Here is a 23,841-nt window from a genome sequence, read left to right as displayed (position 1 = left end):
GTGCTTTGAATGGGCTCATTTGGATCGACATATGATGTGTAGTGTTATAACAGTATTCTCCTAAATGTAACCATTTGATCCAAGCTTTTTGCTGCCCAGTGACATAATTTCTTAGATATCCTTCAATCCATTTGTTGACGATTTCAGTTTGTCCATCGGTTTGGGGATGATAGCTAGTACTCTGAGTGAGACTAGTCTCTGCCATCCTGAAGATTTCTTGCCAAAATTGCCCCATAAACCGGCTGTCTTGGTCACTTATGATATTTTGGGGAAGCCCATGAAGTCTGAAGACTCCCTTAAAAAATACTTCTGCTACTTGAGATGCTTGGAATTTGTTTGTTATAGCAAAGAAGTGTGCATATTTGGTGAGACGGTCCATGACCACATATATACAATCTTTTCCTTCGGCCTTGGGTAGGCCGGTGATAAAATCCATCGAAATGGTTTCCCACTTATGTTCAGGAATGGGCAATGGCTATAGCAACCCGGCTGGGTGGTTGAGTTCTGCTTTGTTCTTTTGGCACTGTGTACATTCTTGTACGTATTTTTGGACTTCCTTCTTAAGTCCTTTCCAAGAATACCGTTCTCTAATTTGTTTATATGTCTTATAGAACCCTGGGTGTCCTGCCAATGGATTATCATGGTACTCTTTAACTATTACTTCCTGGAGTTTGGAGTTGGGCACCAAGTACAACCTGTCCTTATATAGGATAAGCTCCTCCACAACTTTGTATTTTGCATGACTTGATGGGTCCCTCAAGAACTCGCTAGCAAAAGGGTCTTTGGCGTATTTTGCCAAAAGATCATATTTCCAATCAGCATTTATAGAAGTTATGGTATTTATTTGTGGCTTCCTTGATAAGGCATCTGCTACCACATTGGTTGTTCCTTTAACGTATTCAATATCAAAGTCATAAGCTTGTATCCTGCTGACCCATTTTTGTTGCCTATCATTTAGATCCCTTTGGTTTAAAAAGAATCTTAGGCTGTAATGATCTGTCTTTACATGGAATTTGGTGCAAACCAGGTATTGGCGGAATTTGGCTAGGGCATGCATGATGGCTAACATCTCTTTATCATAGACGGGGTAATGCTTTTCTGTTTCTGTCAGCTTACGGCTTTCGAAGGCTATGGGGTGTTTGTTTTGCATGAGGACAGCTCCAATCCCTTCTCCGGAGGCATCACATTGTAGTTCAAAAGGAAGGGAAAAATCAGGGATAGCTAGGACGGAGCATGAGCTCATAGCTTCCTTCAGACTTTCAAAAGCTCTTTGAGCTGCTTTGCTCCAAGCGAAAGCCCCTTTCTTAGTTAGATCGGTGAGAGGGGCTGCCACTTTGGAGAAACCCCATACAAACCGTCTGTAGTAACTGCATAACCCCAAGAACCCCCTTAATTGTGTGAGGGACTTAGGTCTAGGCCATTCTTTGATAGTTTCTATCTTCTCCTCATCCACGCTAACCCCCTCCGCATTAATCTTATGCCCTACATATAGGATTTCCTCCATTCCAAACTCACATTTGGACGCCTTAGCATAAAGTGACTCTTGCTCTAGGATCCTCAATGTGTTTGAGGTGCTCCTCCCAAGTTTTGCTGTAGATCAAAATGTCGTAAAAAAAAAACTAGTAGAAATTGCCTTAGTTGTTTGCGGAAAGTATGATTCATACATGACTAAAATGTTGCTTGTGCATTGGTTAGATTGAAAGGTAGAACCAAGAATTCAAAATGTCCATAGTGACACCGAAAAGCTGTTTTGTGGATGTGCTCTTCCCTCATCCTGATTTGATGATATCCTGATCGAAGGTCGATCTTGGAGAAATATCTGGCTCCGTGTAGTTCATCAATCAACTCATCTATTCTTGGGGTTGGGTACCTATTTTTGATGGTTTTCATATTCAGTGCTCTGTAGTCAATACACATTCTTAGAGTGCCATCTTTCTTTTTAACAAGTACCACCGATGATGTGAAAGGGCTGGAACTAGGTTGGATGTGTCCCATAGCAAGTAGTTCCTTAATGGTTTTCTCAATTTCTTCCTTATATTTGTGAGGGTGGCGATAAGGGGTAGTGATGACTGGTTTTGCCCCCTCTTCCAATTCTATAGTGTGTTCAAACCCCCGTTTGGGAGGCAAACCTTGGGGAATTTCCCCAAACACCCCTTTATATTTCTCCATGATGGGTTTGATGTCCATATGCGTGGATTTCTCATGAGTATTGCTCTTATCTAGTATCATGCATTGGGCCACCCATTCTCCTCATCCTTTCCTAAAAATTTGCTCCAATTTCTTACAAGAAACCACTTTAGGGCTACCATCAGGTAAGCCCTTGAGAGTAACTTCCTTCCCTTCATGCTGAAATCTGATTATTTGTTTGGGAGATCAAACATGAAACATCCCAGTGAATAAATCCATGGAGTCCCCAATATGATATCTGTGTCCAATGGTACCACGTAGAGATCTTCCCTTACCGGATGGCTACCTATTATGAACTCCAACTTAGGTACCAACTTAGTGCATTGGACCCTTGCCCCTGTGGCTATTGCTGCTTCAAACCCCTTAAAAGTCTGTGTGGGTAATTTATGCTGCTTGACAACCCTTTCATCGATGAAGTTATGGGAGGCTCCGCTGTCCACAAGTGTGACCACTTTCTTCCCTTTAAGTGAACTTTTGATTCTAAACAGGTTGTGTTTAGCAGCATGGGTGATAGTGGCAACTATGGCCTGATTCCTCCCCTAGTCTCATCCTTTTGCTAGGTGGCTCTTCCTCATCCTCATATGGTGAGGCTTCTATTCTGTGAGCCCGGCCTTGACATTTATGGCTCCTTCCTTCATAGGGTTTTAGGCATGTGAAACAAAGTCCCTTCTTTTTAAGGTCCTCCAAGGCTGAACACATATGTCCCTTTTCTCTCTTTCCCTTGCAATAGGTGCAAGACCTTACAATCCCTTCTTGATTGTGTTTACTGTCCTTGGGTGGAGGTTTGGAGGAGTTGCCAAAGGGCTTGGTCTTGTCCTTGGGTGAGCTTTCTTCAAATTTCATAGCTTTTTGTATAGCCTCATCTAATGTTTGGGGTTCATGGGCACTTATTGTGCTTTTGATTGATCCCCTCAGGCCATACCCCTCATCCTTGCCTGGAAAATCAGAATAAATTAATTGGAGGGTTTTAGTGTTGGGTTTTGTTTCAGAATTCATTGTCAGCATTAAACATTAGCAGATCATCAAGTTTTTTAGAGATATTGAGGTACATGAAGACTCCACGAGCATCTCATTGAGGAAAATTGTCAGAATTTGGGGGTCTTGCCTGGCAACCTTGGAGAATTTGCATCAGATCTTCCATTTATCATTAATTTGTTTTAGATAATTATTAGTGAAGCAAATAAATAACTTTGGAGCAATTGATAGCACTTAAAGGCTCTAGTATTGTTGAGTGCATCACTTCCAGCAATAAAATAAGCTCATCCAGGCCAGCGTGGGACACCTGGTAGGCCAATTTTGGCTTTGGATGTCATAAATAGTTATTTCTTTGAATTTGTAAATTGCTGGTAATAAAATCAGAATTTTGAGTTTTTCATTTCAGTTAATTATTCTTTCATGTATTGGATTCTATTTTCATTCCTCATCGGCAGACCTCAAAAAAATTGGAAAACCTCAAAAACCAAAAAATACTTCGCTGGTCAAAGATTGAAAGTCAAACCAAACCATCAGATTAGGCAAGATTCCTAGTTGTCATCTTACATTTTGAGGATGATGAAGGACTTGCAAGTGCATATTCAAGGTGGAGAAGGACAAGTGGGCACTAGAGAAGAGGAGCTCCGGATTATAGGACTCATGGGACCTATAGTTCCAGATTAGAGGATGCAATCAACATGTGGTCACGGATTAGTTTTGGACTTGTGAGCACTAAACAAGGATTTTTAAGGAATTCCAAGCACTAACGAGGGGTAGACAAGGATTTGTGAGCGCTATAAACTTGTGCACGGACAAGTGAACTTTATGATGCATTTTCTAAAGAATTCCATGGATTGGCTAATAAAAAGTCAAGACTTGGATGTGAATCCATGCTTGAGACATGGATTTTGCTTTTAAGTTTGGAATTCCAAACTTGAACAAGGATCTCATCATTTTAATTTTTAATTCCATGTTTCAACACGGACTATTTTGTGAATCTCACATTCAACAAGGAATTTATTTTGAATTTAGGAATTCCCTACTCCAAACAAGGACTGTACTCAAAATTTGTAATTTTGTCCTAGGATTCTTACAAAATTTTCCTTATTTTCCCCTCTTGTCAAGGTTAGAAAATTCGACCTTGACAAGGAATTTTCCTTGTCTAGGCATCACATCCCTTGGAACTTTTTACCATTTTGCACACTTAGCAACATTTTCCAAATTTTCACACTTTTCTTGAGAATTTTTCTTGACAACATTTTTGCAACATTTTTTGCAATTTGACAACTTTGACAACATTTAGCATTGACCTCAATTCTCATTCTTGATGTTTGTTCATGAATTCTGGACTCGAAACTTGAATTCTTGACTCGACCTACCCATTTCCAAGGACGGACCTTGCACTCTTTACTCATTTCATGGATTGACCAACTACATTCTCCTAGATTGACAAGAAATCAAAACTATTGCCAAGCTAAAACAAAACTAAAGGAAAAGGACTAACCTAAGAAGGAAAAAAAAAGGTGGGGGTCCCCATTTGCAATGGGGCATGTTTGTTTACAGCACAACAGGTAGTACTTTACAGAATGTCAAATGGGGTCCAAAAAAATTGTTTCAGCCAAACATATGGAGAGGACTTTCTATCATGGGCAAGTTGCTTGGGTAGCTCAATGCTTGATTATGGCTACCATTTCTTTAGAAGGCAAGAAGTCATACCATGTGGATGTTTAGTCTATTCTAGACAAGCATCGGAAAGTTTTCAGTGATGTATCTCTTGGGAGGCTACTTGATAGAGGGTTTGAACATGTCATTAAGTTTGGAGGAGCCAAACCAGTGATTACCATTCCTTATTGTCATCCTAAAAGCCATAAGAGATAGAGAAGGCCATAAAGGAGCTTCTTGATATGGGTCACATTAGACTAAGTTCAAGCCAATTTGCTTCTTTAGTAGTTTTCATAAAGAAAAAAGATGTGATTGTGAGAATGTGCATCAACTATAAAGATTCAATAAAAAGACTATCAAGAACAGGTATTTGATTCCCAAGATCAATGAGCTGATCGATGAGCTACATGGTGTAGTCTATTCCTATAATATAGGCCTTAGATTGAGGTACCACTAGATAAGAGTTCGAGAAGAGGATGTTCATAAGACAGCCTTCATGTGTTGTTATGGATATTAAGAACTCTGTTCATGCCATTTAGTTTGACCAATGCTCTTGCTACTTTCCAGTCATGTATGAACCAAGTGTTCAATAAGTAGTTGAGCACATTTGTTTTGGTCTTCTTCGATGACATACACATCAACAACAAAACTTGTGAAGAGCACTTGAGACATTTAGACAAAGTTTTGGGCATTCTGGAAGCATAAGCATTTTTTGCCAAAGAGTTTAAGTATGTAATGTCAAACCCCAGGTTTCCAAATTTTTTTTTGCACCTTAAGTAGATAATTCCGTCAATAGTTTACTTGCTTGTAGGGTTTGGGTTCAAGATCCCAAGTTTGTTTCTGATGTTCTGTGAACTTTTTTTCAAACAAGAAGTGTTTTTTTTTTCCTTGGCAGACTTGAAATGATTATTTGCAGATTGTTTGAAATAGTTACATTCATTCATGATCCCAATGCATTGCTTAGAAGCCAAAACGAACTAGATTACTGAAGATTGCAATCTCCATAATTTATTGAATACAAAATATTGAAGGAGTACAAGTTACCCACTTGAACAATCACAGGTTGTTAGCTGGTCTGAAACAGTGCTGCGGCTAACAGGTTGAACAGAAGTAAAATCCTCCTTAATCACTGTAATTTGTATACTGTCTGGTGCTGATGCAGCTCAAAATTCCCTTCACATCGTGGCATCGACAACTACTATGAGAATTGATTCCTCTGCTGCCCTTCACTGTGATTCTCATTAGAAAACTTAACTCCCTCTATATTAACTTCTGCTGTAGAAAAAACGTGACCCTGCACAGGGTTGTTGTGCTTAGAGATTCTGTCCTACCATTGAAAACAACCTCTGTCTCTCTCAAACCCGTGCCAATATTCATTAATGCTTAAAGAATTTCTGAAAAAAGCCAAACACCATGTACCCAGCCACAGGCATCCCTCAAATCCTCCACGTGATGAGAAGAGAGCGCTCCTCTAGCAGTATCGATAGGGAATTTTGATTCCCAGTTGCCGTAATATCCTATTTAACCCCTATTTTCTGGTCTGCAATCCCTTTGCTTCTCTATGCATCCCAAACGCCTAATGGTTCAGAGTCTTCAGACCCTTCAGATCCGCAGATGACTTCCCATTCAAATTTTTGGCTCCATCCCTTTGGTCCCAGCCCATTCAACCTCCATACAGCTGCAGTAGTAGGGCCACAAAGTGCTTCAGAAAAGAGGTAATGATTTCCTTGTCCTAGTGAGGTCTCTCACCCGCGAAGACAAGCAACACCTGGAGATTTCCAATCTCCAATGCTCTGCCAGAAAACCAGAAACCTGTGAAAAGAAACTTTTCTTGCATCCACGGGAATGAATAATCCATCGTGAAAAGCTCTCTTTTCTTTGTTTCCTTTCTCACCAAACTCAACCAACACATTAAAAACGATATGGCCTCCCACTTCCCACGCCATTCATAAGGAAATTTATTATTATTATTATTTTGTCCACTTAATGCCACTAGGGAAGAAAATAAACATCAAACTCCTTATACCCCCCTCCCAACATATTTCCCTTGCAATAAAGCAATATTAATTAAATATTAAAATATTTTGTTTAATTTTGAATTTGGGTGCCAAAAGTTCAAAATAATTAATTAAATGCATTGAAATGTAACTTTAAAGTTTTTAACATTTAATTAATTAATTAATTACTTCAAGGTCCCCCACAATCATTAGCCTACGGGGAACCACAATAGGCTAATGTCGTTCGACAACTGCAGCCTAATGAGGTGACATTACAAATTATGAGTAAGAGAAGATTCAGGCCATCTTGGATTGGCCTTACCCAAAAGCATCGACACAAATGAGAAGGTTCGTTGGCCTTTGCAACTACTATCAAAGATTTGTGAGGAAATTTTTTCTTGATTGGTATCTCTCTTGAATGATTTGACAAAGAAAGGGGCATTCACATTGTCTAATTTAGCATAATAAATGTTTGACATATTCAAAGAAGTGAAGAGTTCCCTGTCTTGTGTTGGCCATTCTTGATTTCTCTTTTCCTTTTGTGTAAGTCTGATGCATTTGGGGAAGGGATTGGAGTTGACTTGTGTTAGAATACGCATCCCATTTCTTCTAAGAATTGCAAGCTCAAAGGAGTCAAAAGAAGGTTCTCAATCTATGACAAGGAAATGTTGGTCATCTTGCATGCTTTGGCCAAGTTCAAAGAATACATTGTAGGTGTAGAGTTTGTAGTGAAGATTGACCACATTAGTTTGAAGTACTTTCTAAGTCAAAAAAAAATCTCAATGTAAGGTAGCAAATACGATTAAGTAAACTTCAATCTTTTGATTGACATTGAATATGCCAAAGGGGAAAAAACATAGTGGTTGATGCATTGTTAACAAAACCCACACTATGTTATATGATGGAAATCACAACAGATTGGAAGGTTCAAATTTTGGTGGAATATTGTAAGAATGCCTTTGCCATTAACATATAGTAAGGGAAATTGAAGTATGATAGGTGTGTAGAAAGAACTCATCCTATACAAGGATAGAGTCTTTTTGGTGCTCAAGTCTAAAATGAAAGGTAAGATTTTAAGGGCTTTCCGTGATACTTTTTTGGCTGACATTCTGGGGGTATTTCAGGGCATACAAGCAAATTCAGGAGAGATTCTTATGGAAGGGACTTAAGGATGATGTCATTAAGCAAGTGCCATTATCTGTATAGCTTGAGAGAAGAAAAGAGGACAATATAGCCAAATGGAGGGGAGGGGAAAGGACACAAGCATATTGATTAGCTTAAATTTGACAAAGTTCATCTCCATGATGTAAATCTGCACATTCCTAGAAGGATTTGACTTTTGGGTGTTTCATCTCCTTCCATGCATCCTTGGTCTGTATATGGTCCTTTGCTCCAAGGTTTATCATGAAGTCATGAACATCAAACTTGTTGAATGGTGGGAATTAGTAACACAATGTCAATTTTTTCATTGAATGTTTGGAATCTGGATCATCTAGTACAGTCTCGTCCAATCATGACTCCAGTAGATGTAGGGTTTCTTGTGCTACAAAGGGAGGATTTACCTTGGTTTGGATGCATCCTCATCCATCATGTGGTCCTCGGGTGTTCCTTATTTCTGCATACATGTGACTGGTTCACACCCTTGCTAAATTGGGCTGGATATCTCAAGACAGTTTCACTTCCTTGTTTTCAATTTTATTCTGTGGCTTTGCATTCTACTAACAGTTCAGTTTTGATGCTTTCCACAACTTCACCACCTTGTTTCATTCATAACGACTTGCTCTTGGCATCATGCTTTGGCTTGATATTTACTAGGTTTTTGCTGCTATACGACTTAATTGTGCCACTTACAGATTTCTAAACTTCTAGCATTTGTCTATCAACTTCCTAAAGAGCTATGTGAATTTTTTTATGTTATACTCTTCTTCACACATCTGGCAGGTTCAGATGTCTTGGCATCCTTGCCACTGGCTGTCAAGGATATTGCTCTTAAATCCTTATTGGCTATAGGTGAAAATTCTGAGACTGCAAAAGGGTGCCTCAGGTTTTAGTCGTGAAATTTGCACCTTCTATTATGTTGTCTTTAAATAAACCCGCTTCTTAGCTGTTGTATGTAATATTGTATCTAAATATTAGCACTGAAACCTGGAAATCTTGTGAATGAGTGAAAATGAATATCACTACAATTGGTATAATTTTTCTTCTAGAGCTATACTCTTCTCTAGGGTTTGAAATGCTTTTTGTAGCTGCTAATATGTATATATTAGCTTTGCTTTTCCATAATATAATAGCAGTTCCGAATTTTACGGCCCTTGGGTTTTGTGGGAGTGATTTTCTAACTCTCATTTGCTAGGTTGATACATAAACAGCAGTAAGACCTTATTTTTCTGAATTAAATTAGTAACAACTTGATGACTGTATATACATTTTTGACAAATCTTGGAAACCTTAGAATTAAGGATGATTCTTGGAGGACAGGCCATTAGACAACATTGAAGAAATGGTCACCAACCAATATAAAAAAGCCTACAGAAATACAAAAACAAGAAGTTCTGGTATGATTTGCAAGGTATACACATAACTGAGTGTGCTGACATGTACAACATGAACATATTAACTAGAAAAGAATGAAAAAAACTGATAGATGATAGACAGGTAAAAGATCAATTAAGATATAACCAGATTACATGGGACACATAGGATAGGGTTGCTCACTTATATTGCAGCTTGATATTTTCTGGTGTTGATTAGTTTTATTCACAGTATTATATTGATTCTATGCAATGCTTGTTATTTTCAACAACTTAATCATAGACAATGGCAGTCTGCCATGGTAATGTGTTATGGATGAGATTACGAGGAATAGTCGGTGAAATGTTTGTTTTTTGCCATAAAAGTCGATGTCCATTTATTTTATTTTATATAATGAAGAGAGTCAGCAGTGAATGATTCTTTCTTGCAAACAAATAAAGCCTATCGTATCTGCTGATGTTTATCTTCTTTCTGATCTATTGCCTATTGTTAGTTAGTTCAATAGTGATATAATGATTACAAGGGCCTTGGCATCACTCTCAAAAGGTTGATCTTGTGCTCAGGTAGGAGTGGCTGAAATCAAAGTTGCTGTTGAAAGGACAGGTGGACTTGTTGTGCTGGCAGAAAGCTTTGGACATTCTGTTTTCAAGGATTCATTCAGGCGTGTCTTTGAATCCAAAGATCATGATCTTGGTTTGTCATATAAGTATGATCTTATACTGGTGCTGTAGATGACTAATATCAGAATTTGAATTAGGGAGTGTGCTTTAAGTTTTAATTTATTTACTTTGTGGTAGTTAGATATGCTTCATATCTTTCAATGCTTGTAGCATGTGTTCAGAGCGTATTGAAATAAAGATGAAGTCAGAAAGCTGTCTTGTAGTTCCTCATGCCATTCTATAAGTAACCGGCTTCTGTTGGGGCATTACGAGTGAAAGGAAGCAATATCTTGTAGTATTGATCCCAAAAATGACCAGCAGCAGTCTAACAAATATGTTAAAGCTACCATTTGCTATTATGTGAGTAAGCAGTAGTGGTAGTGTTGTGTTTCATTAGAAATTTTTTATGACAAGTGAAAGTCAGAAATAGAAAGAAATATATATACTCATTCCTGTACTTCTTTTTTTGATACAATAGCTGAGTTTCAAAATATAAAACAAACATATGGCTTCCACAAAATGTGATCTTCTGCAATATTAAATATTCCCCTTACTATAGAAGAAAAGAAGAGTCAGCGTCATAGATTGTGGACCCACATCAATGTCAAGAAGGTTTCTTAACTTTTTAGGTATTTGGAGCTTAGTACAATTTTGTGTTACCAAGTTACATGAAGTTATGCAAATCAGTTCTACAAGAATTTTTCTGAACACTTCCAAGAGTAGCTTTGCGTCTTATCAGTTCAAAAAGATGGGAAGTATAATAAGAAGAAGCTCAAATTACAATTGAACATATATTAATGTTCACAAATGACAAAATAGGTCTACTGGACTAGAATATATTGGTCAGAAATAATGACCAATAGGAGTATCTAGTATTAGGCAACTCCTTTAAGAAAAGAAAGTAAGAAATGCATACAACACTTGAACAAAATCACCATCAATTCGAACAATGACTTGTATTCAAATCTATAGCATATAACTGACAATTCTCAAAAATCTCTCTCTTACAAATAAGAGGCAATGGGGTTTATATAGAGCCTCAAAAGAATTGAACAACTTAGATTGATTCAAGATCAATGGCCAAGATCAAAAGATAGAAACCCTAATTAGGGTTTGTTACAACCGCCATTACATTGACCAATGAGAGATGAGGGTAGGTAAGATAAATAATATTTGATGTAGTGCCACATGTCACTTGTTCCCTTCTTGAATGAATGTTGACTTGGTACCCTTTGATTGAACAAATGGTGATTGGAATACCACCTCAGCTTGTCTTGCAGACTCAATCAATTTGCCTTGAACATTCTTCATGATATTTGGAATTCCTTGTAATACTTTGAATTCCATCCATATGTTAGGGAATTCTCCATGAATTGTTTCTTTGGAATATTTCCTCCTTAACGTTCTGTGACTTTGAAATTTCTTGATTTTGTTCCTGATTTCTTGATGTGAAATCCTTTGTGCTCATGTCTTGAACTTGCTTTCCTTCATTTGTTCATCATCAAGGTGAAGTCTTCTTAATGATTGATCTAGTCCGCATCTTCGCCCTCCGGAATCTCTGTCCCGAAATCCTCATCCAATCTTTGAAGTGTTGATCTTCCTTATCCGCATTATTTGAGTTCCCTTGCAATATGCATCCTCCTTCACCTTAAGCCTTGATCATCGTGCTTCCCTTCCTCGTAGCAATCCTGCAAAACAAACGAGCATTGAATCAAACACCCATGTGATAAACTTTATTTCATACCTTGGTGGGAAATCCATCCTCATACGAACATATCAGTCCTCAAAGCATCCACATTATCCTTGTCCCTTCTTTCACTTGGTGGAAAATTGATGCCTATCTGGACAATTTTGAATTGATTTATCCCTTCCTTTGTAATTCTGTCCTCTAGTGGAAATCCAATCCTCATCGAGATTCATTGTCCATGAAATTTTTGTTTGATTCGAACACCATTCGATGGAGTGGAAATTTGAAACTCATAGGGACTTTGTTCCCAACATTTGTCCCAACTTGTGATAGGTAATTAATCAACTTCACTTAGGTTCCGATTAGAAAATTGCAACACCAATTCTAGAAAATGTGAAGGTCTAGATTGAAATCTAGAAAATTCTCCTCAAGAAAACTTGACTTTAAGACTTAGGATAAGTCTGATTGCAATAAGTCAGTCTGAAGACACCCCTGTAAACTCAGAAAATGGTGTATTTGAAGCTCAAAATTGTATTCCCAGGTCTGGAAATATCACTTGGAGGTCTGAAAACACTCAAAAAGTGACTGGTTTTTTATATCAAAGTTGTAATAATAGTTTGAATACGCCCTCCAAATGTCTGAAAATGTCATCCAAAAGTCTGAAAATGTCCTCCAAAAGTCTGAAAACACACTGAAAATGATGAATATCAATGGCTGGAAGTGATCACAGCCTTGTCACATGCTTGCACTTAAGTTGTTTCACCTTTCTAAGCTCAAAAATGGCCATGCTTGGGCATAAGTATGTGGCTGGAAATGAAGTTTCAGTTTGAAGACAACCTGGTATACTTAGAAAAATGTCAAAAATGGGGTCCACAAGCCTAGAAAAACTTGGAAAGAAGTGTAGATAAGTCTGATTTTCAAATTTCGAAGTCTGAATACACCTTTCCAAGGTCAACAATGGTTGCCCAAAAGTCTGAAGACAACCTACAACTAACATGAATCAGCATTTTGAAGTAGTTGCAGCCATATGAAATGTTTGCTTTGATGTATTTTACCTCTCCAAGGTCAGAATGACCAAATTTGGGCGCAAGTAGAGGGCTGGTAATAAAAATTTAAGTCTGAAGACAAGTCTGAAAATGGAGTTTCAGACTTACACCAACACTGGAAGCTTCACCAAATGTCTCCAAAAGTCACCCAAATGAGTGCACAAGTGAAATCGCCCAAGTGTGGAGGAGCTGGAAATGGAAAGCAGCAATGGTGAACCTTAGAAAATTCTCCAAAATGATCCTTCAATCAAATTGCCTAAGTGTGGAATGGCTGGTAAGTTGAAAATGAAGTCTCAAAATGGAGTTTCTAGCCAACCATGAGGTGAAAGTTACTTCCAGTAATGGCGCCCAGCTCTGATCTGAATAAGATGACAGCCCCTTAGCATCAATGGTGTTCAGTGATATCATCTAAAATCGCCTCGAAGTCTGAAATTTGCACCATCTATCAAAATCGTGGTCTCTCCAATGGTGGCGCCACTTCTCCAAAATTGACAAATATGGCTCAATCAGCAACAAAATCTTGCTGCAGCCTCCCCCAATGGCAGCACCTAGGTGAAATTATCCTCCAATCTGCAACTCTAGCTCAAGAATGGTGTCCAATGGACACTTAGTCAAAATCACGTAGTGGGAAACCACTAATTTGCCTTCAATCCGCTACTTAATTGTCACAATCAACACTTATAATAATATTATATTGCTGGTCAAGCATACTTATTTATGTTTTCACCTTGTTGTTTCACCACACAAGCAATGTGGGATAAAACTTTGCCTTTTATACTTGCCTGGGAAAATTGGTTTGCCTTAGGAGAAATAATTTTAATCATTAATAATCATTGCAAATCATTAAATGATTGCTTTTGATAATTAAATAATCATTTGTCAAAACAAAAACAATTAAATTTGACCCCACTTGCGTTAAACTTAATTCACTTTCATCAAAAATTGGCCACTTGGGGAAAATCGTTCCATGTCTGGATAAAAATCCAAATAAAAAATCATCAAAACTCATCACAAAATGCCCTAGGGGAAAATCGATCTGCATTTGGATAGGCAATTTCATCAGCATAAAACTTCAGAAGTCATCCCAAGGGAAAAACGTGGGTCATTAGTATAATTTCCAACACGGAGTCAAAATTCTAGCCTCGTGGTGGAAAATCGCCCTCCGTCAGGAACTTGAATGGGGGAAAAACAAGGTCCATTAGAAATCTGGGGGAAATTCACCTTCCATCAGAATTTTGAGTGGGGGAAAATCATGGGTCATCGGAAATGTGGGGGAAAAAGCACCTCCCATCAGGATTTTTAACCTTTAGACCACTAATACATAGATTTTCATCAAGAATTTAATGATTTTTCCACTCAAAAACATCTGGACACTTCAAATTTCATCGTTACGCATCAGGACTTTGCCAGATTTATCAAAATTTGAGTGAGAAAACAAGGATTCCATCGAATAAAAGTGCAAATTTGACTTGAATAACCTCCTAGGTCCCAGGAGAAATAAAATAACCCCTAAAGAACCTCTTGACGCTTAGGCACAAAAATATCACCGACTTACCACACTTAAGACATATTTATGCTCAAATTTAAAACTTGTTGCAACTTCAAACTCGGACAAAATTTAGGATCACACTTCAAAATTTGACATTTTAAACACGTTTGATCCTACACCCTCTCATTCGCAAAGGCAAACACTAGGAAATTATTACTAAACCAAGGCAATCTAAGTGAAACATCTACCCTAAAAAGCGAAAAAGTGGGGGTCCCCATTTGCAATGGGGCGATGTGTGAAGACGTCACAACAAGACCTAGTAAAACGACATAGTAAACCAAGATATAACTGCTCCAGTTGATGAAGATACTGTCTGTCCAAAATTTTTGAGAGAATATAGCTAGTCTTGCATGTCTTTTCATGTAAAAGCAATAAGGCGATTACTAAGTTTCTCCAGTGAAAGATACCTTTTGTATGATGGCTGGGATTAATGGGGCCAGCAATATTTTTAGGAATATTACTTCACAGCTACCTAGATTATGCTACAATAGTTTAAGACAATCATTGTGTTAGAGAGTTGCAACATAAAACAAAGAGCAATTAAAATACAACATAGGATATGAAATGAAGTGTTTTCCTTTAATTTCATATACAATGTGTAATTCTAGGTATAATAGACTTGATGGAAATCATTGTTGGTATTGTCATGTCCAATCAATCTCTGGAGAACCATAGGAGTCATAGGAGAGTAAAAGTAAGAGAACCAGTATCACAAAAGATTAAAGGCACCCTTATTGCTAACATAACTTTCATACATCATTTCATAAGACTACTCTTTTTTTTAGATAAATGAGTATTAAAAATGAGTTTGTCTTCTTCCCAACTGCCCAGAAATTGGTCACTAGGCCACAAGAGGTGCAAACGATCCGAGTTTAAACTGACATAATTTTAACCTTTTACTTGTATAACTATCATACTTCAGTTTTTTGTAATTAAAGAACTAACAAGAAGCACCTTGACTCACATCAAATTCCACAAAATGGTAACAATTCAAAGTAGAATGAGAACCTAGGGTCTAACCCAAGCCCTACAAGGACAGTTCATGCCTCCAGTTTGTTCTACTTGGTCATTCTCTCTCCAATTGCTGCAAACTGCTCGCTATTCTTCCTTTGCTTGGCTTGGAAATGGTTTAGAAGAGATCGAAAGAAGCCTTGTTCTCTTGTGGCCTTATCAATATTGCTTTAGCTTTAGTAGGGTGCCGTCTTTTGTGGTTTAGGAGAAGACTTGCTAGTTGGGTGAGATGATTGGGAGAGGGAAACAAGGGGCTATCTCAACATGGCTAGGATGCACTCTTGGCTCACTAGTTGAGAAATGAACCTATTCGTATCAAATGGAACTTATCAACTTATGCATGGATACCCACAATCATTGCTTGCCACTCCATAACATCTTTCTTATCTTTGAGAATAGCTCCTTTATTTTCTGCAGCTCTTATGTCACTTGCATAACACATGCACTTTGCTTCGTCACATAATTCAAAAATACTTGTTGGATGAATGAGTTTTTTTCTTTACCCTTTACTTTCTAGACAACTTTGTAATGCCCCCTTCCAAGGAGTAGTTTGGAGCAACTAATTAGCCTATTTAATTCTCGTAGGCTAAAGTCAGGTTAAAGAGAATAAGTTAATTTAATAATTTAATATTATCCGAGAACATATATTTTATGGGTAATATATTATTTAATTAATTTAATAAAGTATTATAAAGGGACTTAAGTGAAATATTTAAAGGAGATTCATAAAGTCACTTTATTTCCTGGATTAAATGAAATATATTAAGAGTGGGAATTTGTAAAGTTCTAGAGGCTTCTGGCAGTTATTATAAAAGAACATTTTTGGAGCTCATGTGGTATGCTGGGATTATTTCTTTCTACTAGTGATTCAGAGAGATTCTTGAGGAGCTGGAAACCCTAGGATGAAAACCCAAGGGTGCTAGTTTTAGTAGTGCAAGATTTTACCCTAGTTGGCTGTCAGAGAGATTATTGAGATTTCTCATAGTGAATTTAATGGTTAAGGTTATGAAATTTGTGAAGTCTCTAGCAGGGACAAATTTTTGGGGCTCTTGAGGATATTTTGCAAATATTGATAGTCTATTTCTATTGCATATGGGAAGCCATAATCCATCCCTGGTTAGACATTAATATTGGAGTCAAGTGTGGGTTTTCCTTTGGAATCATTGTGATTAGACAATGACATATCAGGTCAAGTGTGTGTTCTAGCAGCAAATCGATTGGCTTATACACTTCTTTGCTGGTTGATTCTTTTTGGTAACATTTTTGCTATACTCTTAGGCATGAACTTCTATGGTCAAGTTGTTAAAATAATATTAATATCTTCTGTAATGGTCATCTTCTATTCTGTCGACTTATTTAGCTATTTAGGTTTTTAGTCGACTTAGTTAGCTTTGTTAGTGCGTTAAGTGAAACTATTGCTTCTTATTAAAGATGCATAGTTAGCTTTTTATTAATAAGCTTTATTTAGCTTTTAAGCTTTTTAGCTTATTAGTTTTCACTTAAATGACTTGTTCTAAATTTTGAACGTCGTCTTGTAATCTCTATATGTACGCTTGTATATCGTTGAATAGATTATCCAATTATTTGACCAATAAATTTTTCAAGTTGTGCCCTTTATAAAGGGACGTTTCTGCTGTTCGTCCCTTCATAATGTGACACACTAAGGGACAGATTTGGAATGTTTCACACTTCTTTATACTGGACGGATATATTTCCTTGGGTGATTGAGTCTGCATAGAGGGTGTGGAATTGCCAATGCTCCACGATTGGATGGCGCATGAGTTGAAGCAAATATTAAAGTTTCATTGTGAATATCAGTACTGCTGTGTAATTTCAGATGGATACATGTAAATTGCTTCTGTTTAAACTTGTAGTAGAAGGTCAGAATTATATCTTTGTTCTTGTTAGCTTTTTATCAGCAAATGCAATTAATGAAATTCTGTATTGTTTCAGTCTATATGTGTGGAAATATGTAATTGTTATTGTTTCAGTCAATACATGTTTCCTTATTTCCAAGTAAAGCAATCTGCTCATAAACATCAAATCATTATCACTATCCCTGCAAACTGAAACAATACATTCATGATATGAAGCAAACTACATAGAAGGGCAAAAATTTGGATCAGAACTAGTAGGAAACTTTATAGTGGTATCAAAGCTTCGATTCTTGTGAGTCTGGAGGGTTATGAATGAACAAGAGTAACATGACATTGGGAAGGAGCAATGCAGCCAAGTACCCATCGTTACTACCTAAGAAGAATAGATCAAACCCTAACATTGAAGAACCACCAACAATTGATCCGCTTCTAAAGGTTGAAGGTGTTGAAATAAACATGGGTGACAGTGCATAAAGATAGAGAACATCGAGACCACAAGGAGCCAGGCACAAGAGATATTCTCAGTGATTTGGCTAGAGGTCAGTGTTATTTATAGCAGAATATAGCTCAAATATGTGCATTCATAGCTTAACACATTGTGGATAATTGTAATAACCTAAGTTATCGGGTACGCCCTTAAGGTGTTCGACACCTGTACCAGGTACGTCTAGGTATGGGTTTGCCCCGGGGTATGCCTGGGTAAGTACCTGGGCATTTGGGTACACCCTGGGTACGTACAAGGCATATCCAAATGTGTTGAGTTTCTAAAAGTTACAAAAAAAGACATTTGTTGACCTTTTTTTTGCATCCAAAAACTCTAAATTGTCCCTGAAAGCTAAGTCACAGAATATGGCGATTTTCATGGATGAGGTCCGAATTTAATCAAATTTCGAACTTCAAAAAAAAAATCGTTCAAATTTGGCCATAAAAATTGTGCTAAAAAGTGGGCAGACGGCCTTTGTAAACACACAACTCACTCCCATGGCTGCCGTCACTGCCGCCTGCCATAGTTGCCGTTGCTGCTGCCTGCTGTAGTTGCCGTTGCTGCCGTTGCCATTGCTTCTGCCTGCCATAGTCGTCGTTGCTGCCGTTGCCATCACTCCCGTGTTTAGGTTGGGCCCGAGCTCTCAAATTTAATTAGTTATTTTGACATCGCTCCTGTGTTGTAAACAAAATATCGAGCAACAGTAATGTATTCGATTTTGTAAATTTTATTAGTAGTTAGTTAATTACGAGTAATATTAATTAGGTATTTGATATTGTCTAATGTAGTTTTATTTTTTTATTGTACTAAATTAGTAATTAGGTAAAAGGTATATCGATTGCATTCAAAAATATACGATAAGTTATTATGTATATTTTTTTTTACTGCATTCGATATACATTATTAATTTATTAGTTATATTTTTTAATGCATTAGTTATATTATTTACATTAGTTATAATTTATTAGAAGTAGTACATAAATTAAAAAATACACAAAATTATATAAGGCGAGTTTAAACCGAATTTTTTTTTTTTCAATTTTTTCCCTTGTCGAATTCCATCCGAATTTCATGACTGTCGAATTCCAATTCGAATTCGAACCTTGTGACTTAGCCTGGAAGCATCATTTCGCCCAATACAAAGATCATTTTGCTCTCTTCACTCTCTTTTCTCATTTTCTTTCGTTGGGTTTTTCTCACATCTAACACCTTGTGCATCTTATTATTGCTGCCCCTCAAACCCATTAGGGTCTTCCATGCCAATACCCCACTAGTTAGTGGGATCTCTATTCATATAAGAAATTTGATTACAATGAGGGGGTCCGGGAATGGAGACCAGAATCAAGCACTTAGACAACTAAAATTATCACTATTAAATGCCAATGGATAAAGATAAATATTAAATATTTAACTATCAATTGGCCTTTAATATTTATCTTTATCACTACCATTTTGGCAGCTGGCATTGATCAATGATGAAGTATCATACTATCAAATGTAATTAGCTTTACAATTCTGTATATTTCTTTAAATTTTTTTGAATGTAATACACACACACACACACACATGAACGTATCCAAATCCATATACCCAAGGGCAAAAAAAATCCATGTACTTGTTCTCATACCCGTATAGGCAAATTAGATAATAACAATGGTGGGAACAATTGTTAGGGAGATGGTTCAATTAACTTCAGGGCTGCAAATCATCATGCTATGGCTGGAACAACCAACTCTAGGCCTCTTATGCCTAACTTTTCTCCTAGAAACAATCCTCAAGCCAAAAATGAACCAACACGACAAGAGTTGTAGGATCAAATTTTACAAGATTGGAGGAACTCAGGTGTTGATTTTCGAGCTGAAATGTTTTTGTGATTACATGGATCTCATATTGAAACATAGACCTCATAGGGGTGGTAGACCACATAACCAGGATTTGCAGAGAAAGGTTGGCAAGCTATCCATTCCTTATCATGATGGGTCTGGAAAAAGCTATAGCTAGAGCATGGGTATGGAAATTTGATACTTATTTCTAGCTTAACCCCATGCGAGAGGATGAAGCTATTAAGTATGCAACTATTCATTTGGATAGGAGCGCTCAAGAGTGGTGACATCACATGATGGCACATTGGGTCATGATGAGATTGATTCTAATGTAGAGTTCATTGAGAGGCTGATTGATATATTTGATGAAAAGGATTCGAAACTCCACTTTAAGGAGTTAGCACAACTTAAGCTGTAGGATTCTGTTGATGTTTAAATTGCTGATTTTTAGAAGTTATAAATTCTTGGCTCAAGAGTGGTGACATCACATGATGGCACATTGGGTCACGATGAGATTGATTCTAATGTAGAGTTCATTGAGAGGCTGATTGATATATTTGATGAAAAGGATTCGAAACTTCACTTTAAGGAGTTAGCACAACTTAAGCTGTAGGATTCTGTTGATGTTTAAATTGCTGATTTTTAGAAGTTATAAATTCTTGGCAAAGTAGCCGGAAACTCCTGTGTCCCTCCCTAGGTGCACATATCCCTGTATCTGAAACAGATACATATCTGATATAGCCCAAGTACACGTTGGATACTGTACCCATGCATGCCCAAAAAACCTTGATTTCCAACCATGCCAAATACTATGTGATTTGATTTTTTCAAAAACTTGACGTAAATCTTCTTAAATTGCATTTACTTGGGTTCGTGTCCCTGTTCTGTTTATACTGTTTTAATCTTAAGTTAGTCTATTTAATTCTTACGCATTTTTTCTTTTCATCCAACACTCCACTATTTTTATCTGATGTACTTTACGAATTTTTCTTCGCATACTTTTGTTCATCATAAATATTAATTTCTTTATTTTTTTTGGTTCAATTTCACACTTCCTTTCGATCCAATACAATTTTCTAGAACTTCAGTTTGGTTCTTTTGTATTGCTTTTTGACAGTGGAATTTTTGAGGTTAACTGCTCAAGGGATGTTAAGATACAGGGTGTTATTGGGCCATGTGCTTCTCTGGACAAGGTATGTGAGATGTGTTAAATGTAGACTGTAAATTGTTGGCTTACGAATAAAGTGTAGCCATGAATTTTTGAAATCAACAGGCAGCTTCCTGCTACTTTTCCAGAGAGGAGTCTCTTGCTCAGAAACAGTTATTGGCCAAGGAAATACGACTGCCTGGAAATTGTGTGGTCTTGACAAAGGCACTTCTTTGTGTATATTTTTTGACATCATCCCAAAGGAATTATCTGGAGCAGCAGGGCAATCTAATAGTAATCTGTTCCTTTTTCAGTTGCTAACATAGTAAGGGGCTCCATTCTTTATACCAAATTGTATCCTGGTATTTTTCTGATGCTCATTAGGCTTTGTGCTTCAGTGGTCTACCATTATAAATTATAGGATCCTGTGTATCAACTGGATTTTTTTCTTTTAAGTTTGATCTCTGTTCTCTTGCAGTTACCAGCACAGCAGTGGACAAATGCGCCTTCGGACTACGACACTGGCTAGAAGATGGGTCAATGGTCACAGAAGCACAGAGGTGACATCTTCTTTTCATTCAGGAGTGTTTTAAAGATGAGAAAACATGATTTTTATACTGAACTTATATTTTAATCTTGAGCGAGTTTTAAAATGTCTTCTAAAAGTTCACTAGCTTCTCTCTACTGAAATTTTTCCCTTAAAACTTACAATTCAAATTTTCAAAAATTCTAAAAGTTAGACCATGTGCTAGATATTGAATGGTTTGTATTTCCCATTTCATTTATTACATACTGCATTGTGGATGACAACAATGGAGATTGCAATTAATGCACATGGATGAGCAGGATGAGGCCTTGTTTTGTACCTACATAAAGCTAGGGAGTACACAAATTATAAGTCTGATGCTCCGTAGCTATATTATACTTTACATCTAATACACTCACAACATCCATCATTTGTATTCCCTACCAATAGTGTAATGTGGTGTTTGCCATGATTCGTAACAGCAATAAAGATTTTGTATACGTACATTGCCAAACACATATGCTTACTCAAATAACCAATGATAGGCATTTTGTGTAAATAAGAAGGTTCTAGATATGCATGTTTGAAGACAGAAAATTTCGTATGTTACTGGTTATGGTACTGCCAGTGTTTATCCATGTTTCTCGGACGGGTTTGCAGGAATGTGGGGATGGCAGTTTTTTTCCAATTTCAGGGACAGCGCAGGGATGACAATTAAAATAACTCAACCAAAATACCCAAGGACACATCTCCATGGAACGTTACTAAAAAATTGGAGGGGATTATCACTGCAAATGACACATTCACATGGAACATTGCTAAAAAATGGGAGAGGATTATCACTGCAAATGCAGGACGAGGCAACTTTGCTAAAAACATTATAACTTACCTTTGTTATTCTTTGCATTTCAACAGTAGTTACTAGACTTGGACTTGACACAGACTTTGTTGATACATGATAGCCTCGGTAAGATAAATGATTGAATGAGAGATAAATGAAGTCTCTCATTCAATCATCTATCTCATCGATAGACTAGATAAGACTTCAGTTATCATTCCTTGTCCGATAATTATTATAATTACTCTTCGATATGCTATGTTCAGATTTCATCTTATACTAATAATTATATGCATGATAACTCAAGTCTACGTAGATATTCACTTGTATACGATCTTGCTGTGATTGTATTCTTCGATCGATACATATATAACCTCGCCAATAAATCCCGATCAACATCGGGTGCGCAACCAATGCCCAAACTACCGATTAACATCGGTTGTTAATCGTAATGCATAAAATACCGATTAGTATCGGTTTTGTTTGTTAATTACATACACACCGGTTGACATCGGTTAAACGCAATTACGATTTGAAGGGGCGCGATCAAGTAATATCTTGATCGGTCATGTCTAATAGACATGACCGGTCAAGGTATTGCTTGATCTTCTTGATTGGCATATATATATCGATCGGTGATTGTGAGGACATTGAAATTAATAAATGCTCTTTCTCCATCTGCAACATACCAAATAATAATCAGATTTATTATATTGAGATATAACATATACTTGAAAGAAAAAGAAACTTGAATATAACTTGCACCTTGAATTGAAAATTGAATTACATTTACAGACTTGGCAAGCTGATTTTTGAGCCAGACTTGGGTTTGGTTTCTAGACTTGATGCTGACATGGCAAATTGAAAAAAACCATGAAATATAGCAGTTTTTAAGGATTTTAAACTTGTATTATCCATCCTTCTATAAACAAACTTTAAAAACACAATAAAGTAATCAAGTAGAAACTACTTCAATCAGATACACAAGTATACATCGATCACATGAGCATAAAAACAAATTTAAGTCTAAGGAAACCACATTTTTAGATATATAAATGTTGTCAAGTGTTTAAGGTGTGTATGCACTTAATGGATTGTGATATCCATGACATAAAAAAAAATTACAATATGTATTCATGAACTATGGTATAAGGAAGCTTGTATCCCTTAGCCTAGCATTACTAGCTCTAAGTGGAGTCATGCATGTGTACCTTAGACAAGTCTGCAATTTCTGCTATGACCTTTAGGAGCATTGCTTAGGATGGGGTTTGACTTAGCCCACTAGAAGTATAAATGTGATTTATTACTGGAAATTTAATTTGGAAAAATTCGAAAAAATAAAAACGATGTTGCTCTTGTTAACTTTTGATGATCAGAGATGTAAGCAATCGGACATGATAATTGGGTGCTCGATTAACCACGGGCAATGACTCAGATCATTGTTTCCCTCCCAACCATAGACGATAAACTGCTATCGTCACCCCCGAGCACATTTCCTCTGAATAGACCTACTTGTCTTGGTATATTCCATAGTGAAGTGAATGAGATCGCACCTCATATATACATGGGTGGTACCCTTTCACAAAGGGTCGGCCCTCATGACTCATGCATTAATTAATTAATTTCATTTCATATTTAATATATGAATTGCTCCATCAAGGTTGGCTCACCTAGCAAATATAAAACACAATGTATTAATAGCTTTGGGATATCTCGCGCTGCTAACCACATACATCAACACTCCCTCTTTAGCTAGGGATATATCTTTCTAGATGTCTACAAGTCACATCACCTCATTGTGATGACTAACACAATGACCACACTCGTGTATGAAAGAAGCTTAT

General features: G+C 37.0%; 1 protein-coding gene across 2 annotated transcripts in view; it reads left to right on the top strand.

The window, feature by feature from the left end:
• LOC131040174 (protein transport protein SEC23 E) overlaps positions 1–23,841 on the top strand; it is a 126,217-nt gene that overhangs the window by 56,976 nt on the left and 45,400 nt on the right. For both annotated transcript variants that reach the window (XM_057973027.2, XM_057973026.2), the window contains exons 4-7: positions 9,914–10,056; positions 20,604–20,679; positions 20,783–20,958; positions 21,112–21,193. In XM_057973027.2, the coding sequence (XP_057829010.2) occupies positions 9,914–10,056; positions 20,604–20,679; positions 20,783–20,958; positions 21,112–21,193 (477 nt within the window). The remainder of the gene's footprint in view (positions 1–9,913; positions 10,057–20,603; positions 20,680–20,782; positions 20,959–21,111; positions 21,194–23,841) is intronic.

Source organism: Cryptomeria japonica, chromosome 11 (genome assembly GCF_030272615.1).
Source record: "Cryptomeria japonica chromosome 11, Sugi_1.0, whole genome shotgun sequence".
Lineage (NCBI taxonomy): Eukaryota > Viridiplantae > Streptophyta > Pinopsida > Cupressales > Cupressaceae > Cryptomeria > Cryptomeria japonica.
This window is presented reverse-complemented; position numbering and strand designations above follow the sequence as displayed.